Source organism: Solanum lycopersicum, chromosome 9, assembly GCF_036512215.1.
Source record: "Solanum lycopersicum chromosome 9, SLM_r2.1".
Taxonomy (NCBI): domain Eukaryota; kingdom Viridiplantae; phylum Streptophyta; class Magnoliopsida; order Solanales; family Solanaceae; genus Solanum; species Solanum lycopersicum.
Genome location: NC_090808.1, coordinates 67,152,223 through 67,157,749, shown reverse-complemented (window position 1 = coordinate 67,157,749; position 5,527 = coordinate 67,152,223). Strand labels below are relative to the sequence as shown.

The following is a 5,527-nucleotide window of genomic DNA, read 5'->3' as shown; positions in this document are numbered from 1 at the left end:
TTATAGTTTAATCTTTTTTCCGAATAATGCACATATATAGGAGGAGCTTAGTGCGCCTACACTTTTAAAAATCATAATCTCTAAGTACTAATGTATGGACACATATACGGAGTCAAAATTTTTAATAAGGGGTTCAAAATCTGTAGAAATAGATACATGACGTAGTCGAAGAGGATTCAACGTCTACTATGTAGACATATAAAATTATTTTAACCATACATAAATAATATATTTTTCGATTCAAACCCCTTCGTACAGGATGGCTCCGCCCATGTATGGACATATATATCAATAGAAGTAGATTTAGAACTTATTATTTTATGTGTTTAAATTTAAAATATATTTTTATATAAATTTTCAGTAAAAATTATCTAATTTAAATGAGTTAATATATTAAATCCGCCTTTAAAAGATTATCTTTCACACGTAGGTTAACGTTATGCAATGATTATTATAGATGAATTAGGTCTAAAGTAAATATAATTTTGACGTTGAAATTTGTTAGAAAATAATGTACACCGTGTTTTTGAATAATATTATTATTTAAATATACCTTGTTTTTCTCATGCAATTTTTTTTCACAAAGTATATGTATATGCATTTGACTTGATGTTTGAATAATAGAGGTAACTTTTATAAATCTCAATCAACTCAAATTAAATATTTATTCATTTTTATTAAAGATTAAAATTCGAGTCTTAGGAATTCCATCATTTTCAATCGAAAACATTTTTTAACTTTGGAGTTGAATTTTCAACACGAATCAAAATTAATTAAATGTCAAAATAAATATGAAATATCAGGTGAATTTCTAAATTCTATGATCAATTTTCACACGCATTTTTCCTGTGATTTTTAAATTGTCTAAAAGTTCATTTGGGTGTGTTGGTGCGGAGGAAAATATTTTTTAAGTTTTTCATGTTGATCGATTAAAAATTTTTTAAATAAATTCTCTCGAAAAACAAATTCAGTTTTTTTGGGGAAAAGGCTCAAATATGACATCAAACTTTTAGAAAAGACTCATTTATGCCATTAGTTAAAAATTTAGCTCATTTATGTCATTATCGTTAAAGAAAAGACTCATTCATTCGATTAATTTTTAACGGTAATTTTGTAAAATCATTTTAACACATAATCAATTATAATTCGATCATATCATTTTTTTAAAAAAATAAAATTAAAAATAAATAAATTTACTAAGTGATACTTATTTTCCTATACTAGGAAAATAATTTTCTGAAAAAAGTTTATTTTATGAAATATAATAATTCTTGATACCGAACCCACCAAAACAGTGGTTGATTTATTATAGCGGCCACATTTTTAAAAAAATACATAAAATGCTTTTTAATATTTAAGAAGTGATGTATCGTAATACAATAGTGGAACTATTTCATCATTTAATCATAATATTCAATTTTGAGTTTTAGATACGAAAAAAGTATTGTCAGGAGTGACACTTTCAAATGAACTTTTTCGTGTGTAATTCAAACGCCATCTTTAAATAAATATTACGGTGTGTAATTTGAATTTAATCGAAGCTTCAAAATAATTAATAATATAATAAAAGAAAGGATAGATTTTGCTTTCAATGGATTGACATGCAATCTATTTGAACTTTCATGATAAAAATTAATTTACACGTCAAAATTATTTTGATTTATCATTTGTACCTGCACATCAATGTTTAAAACCAAACAGCAATCAATATTTTCTCCTCTTTTAAAAAATAAAAAAATGTTTCTTTAGCCGACAGAATATTTTAAGCAATTATTGATATAATATATTACTTATTATATATTTGATTGTTATTTTTTAACCTAAAAATTTATTTATTAGATAGTTAGTTCAAATTTCGTCAATTCTTTAATTATATACATTATAATGTAGATAATCAAAGCCAGATAGTTAGAGAATGTAATATAATTTTTTGGTACATTTATCTCCAACCAATTGCTAAAAAATCAAAATGTAGAGGCAACGATGCCATAAAATATACTATTAAAGCCTTTACATATTTTTTAAAATCACTACTAATAATAACAATAATATACGTCTCGATCTATCTCAATATATGTCTCAATTTGATTTCATAAGTGAAATTTAATTTGGAGAAAATATATAACTTTAATACTATATATCGTTTTATTTTGTCAGTGCGCCATTTTTATTTTTTATCATAATATATTTATTAATTTAATGTATGACATTTTTTTTATTTGACCCCACCCCCTACCCCTGCCTGTCCATGTTAAGTGTCAACAATCAATAGATAATTTATTGAAATTAAAAGGAGATAATTTTTTATAATAGCATGGTGAAATATTTCAATTATAGAATAAGAAATATGGTGAAGCTCAAATTAAAAATCTTAAGAGAATATAGTGTCTCGTGTTGATAGAAAAAAAAAACGATGACCTAATAAATCCTAGGTAAATTACGAGCGAATTGAATAAATTTCAAAATGTAACTGAATAAATTAAACTCAGAAAATTCGAGCAAGAAATATATATCCTCTTTCATTAGAATATTTGACGCGATATAAATCTATTATAATATTTAACGCGATAAAAATTTCATTTAGTCGTATTATTAAATATCAAATACCAGATACGATGATAGAAAAAAAGGTGAACTGGTAAATCAAGAGTATATAACAATTCATCCAATGAAAAGAGGATAAGAAGAATAACAAAATCCTTTTATTTATTTATTTTTTTACTTTTTTTGGTAATGTCATGTTACAATGAAATGAAGGATATACTTCACATATAATTAATCTAAATTAAGTTAGAAGGATACAAATAGAGTTTCTTGAATAATTTTTTTTCTTCCCAATATCTCCAATAATTTCCCCTTTTTCACATCACCATCCACTATACTTTTTTTTCCCAATTAAACTAAACTAAAAAGTTTCAAAATAAAAATAGGAAAAAAATTATCCTAGTAAAAAAAAAAAAAAGGATCAACTTGTATTTTTTTTTTTGTTGGTCCTCTCAAGAACTTTAAAGTCAATAAACAAACAAGAATTTTCAAACTTGTCGACTCCCAAAAGATCCCAAAAAAAAAAACACCACTAAATTAGTTGGCATTCCACTACTTCAAGTTTTGAAAACAACCAAATTAACCCCTCAAAATTCTGGTAACTCTAATAAGTCCCCAGACTTTATGAAAACACTGTACCAAAAGTCCATATCATCCTCTAATTTTGCTCCAACATCCTTCTCTACATTTTCTTGTTTCATGTCATGAAATGGAAATTGAACTTGTAATTCTTCACCACCACCACTCGTGGACAAACCGTCCGTCCAGAAACTCTCATCGATCTCTGGAATAAAATTTTCAGATGAGTCTATTTGGTCGTTACTGTTCGAGATGTCCATTGTCACGGCTAGTGAATCGGCCGTGACAGTCGACATCTCGCTAGATGACAATTGTGGCGAGTTCGGGCCGGACCCAAGCCCGGGCCCGTCTTCTTTGATGTTGCTAAAATTGTTTGAACTTTTCAAGGCAATTTGAGAAGTACAAGGAGCTTTGGAATCCTTGTTTTTTGAGTGTCTTTTGGAGCTTTGAGGAGGCTGATAATTTTTAAGCCTTTTTTTCAAGTGAGTGTGCCATACATTTTTTATTTCATTATCTGTTCGTCCCGGTAATCTAGCTGCTATCGCAGACCATCTGAAAGAACAAAAATAAGGAAAATTTAATCAATACAAATCTAAAACATTTTTTTTTTGCAATTTAATTAATAATTAATAGAAGTGGACAAGCATTATTGTAGTGCTTAAAACTTTAATTATTGTGTCACAAGAACCTATGGAGATATGCACCACATGACTTGATTTGTTTAATTTTATAATTAAATGCAACTAGATTTGCAAATGAGATTTAATTAATGTAACTAGAAACATGTCTAAACGAATCTTTTTCATAATCTTTGGATTATTCCTAGATACAAACAAAATAAAAAGATAAATGATTAAAATAACAAAAATAATATATATTTAATGCAATTTCATTGAATGTTTGGTAATATTGGCTTTAGAAAAGGAAAATAAATTTAAATAAAACTATAAAGTTTGATTAATTATTTTTGTGAATAATGATTATCAGCATGCAAGACATTACTGAATGTGATAAAGACAATACTCTTTTTTTTAAAAAAAAAAGTTAAAATAAATCAGCTTTTTTAGAACTATGATCATTATTATTCTTCTTGCCGTTTCACTCTTTTTAAAAGTCCTTTAATTTATTTCTTCTTTTTGTTTTGTTTAAATAAGAAAAAAAAACTATATTATATGAATGTGATAGATCTAAAAGAAAAGAATATTCGAGAAACCCAATTTTACTAAAATTAGTAAATAATAATTTTTGAAAATTATAAACTCACCTATTGCCAAGCATTTCATGTAATTGAATAATACTATCTTCTTCTTCTCTTGTGAAATTTCCTCTTTTAATATCTGGACGTAAATAATTCGTCCATCTAAGTCTGCAACTTTTTCCACATCGCAATAATCCTGATAATTAATAAAAAAAAATATTATTATTCATAAAAAATGCCTACATTAAGTTCTAATAAATAATTTTTTACTATAAAAAAAATTAGAAAAAGCCCATTTGTTGTTAAAAGCCCGAAACTAACTTATCCGGCCGACAAATGAAAACAAAATGATTGTTCAAAGAAGCGAAAAAGCTTCTGACAGAAAGCCCGTTTTTTCCTTCAACGGGCTTTGAAGGCCCGAATTAATCAGAGACAGATTCAAAATTTGAAACGATTAATTACCGGCTAATTTAGGGAGGGCTCTCCAATTGCCATGACCATTTGATTGAATGTAAGAGATGAGAATTTGATCTTCTTCGGGAGTCCATGGCCCTTTCTTTAACCCCATCTTCTCACAACAAGGAGCTCTAACCATTTTTTTAAAAAAACTTTGATGAATTTTTTTATTTTTTTTATGTTTAATGAATTGAATATTGGTGTTCTTTAGAAGTAGTAGTGTTTTTTTTTTTTTGGTTTGTGAGAAATGTTTAAAGGCTCACAATATGAGTGGGGAGCAAATGGTTTGGATGTGTGAGGTATTTATGGGGGGTTTGAGTTATACTCTATAGTTTTTTAAAAAGGAAAAATAATAAAGAAAAAGTCCATTTTTGCGATTTCCTCGAAGTTGGATTAGTTTCTCTCTCTAAGAAAATAATAATAATATAAAAGGAAAAATAATTACACTATGGTTTTAGTGGAATTTTTTTTTTACTACGTGTAGGACAAGTGTGTATGACACTAGTTTTACTAAATCAATTATTTGGCTCATTTTCCAACATGAATGCTATGATATTTAATCGATTTTTGTTCGATAGTAAATTTTAAAGTTGTGATTTTTAGTTTTTTTTAAATTTAAAATGGTATTTCAATATTGGGAAAAAAATAAAAAAATTGTGGTCAAACAAATATTTTAACAAATAAAGTTAAATTTTTATAGTCAAACAATTATTTAAGGATAATTTTTTAAAATATGATTCTTAATTTATG

General features: G+C 26.5%; 1 protein-coding gene across 1 annotated transcript; it reads right to left on the bottom strand.

The window, feature by feature from the left end:
• Positions 1-2,680: 2,680 nt before the first annotated feature.
• On the bottom strand, positions 2,681-5,098 carry LOC101252819 (transcription factor MYB4). The gene is made up of 3 exons (XM_004247685.5): positions 4,784-5,098; positions 4,388-4,517; positions 2,681-3,675 (listed from the first exon to the last, which is right to left on the bottom strand). The coding sequence occupies exons 1-3, from the start codon at positions 4,914-4,916 to the stop codon at positions 3,132-3,134; spliced, it is 807 nt and encodes a 268-aa protein (XP_004247733.1). The 5' UTR covers positions 4,917-5,098; the 3' UTR covers positions 2,681-3,131.
• Positions 5,099-5,527: the final 429 nt, after the last annotated feature.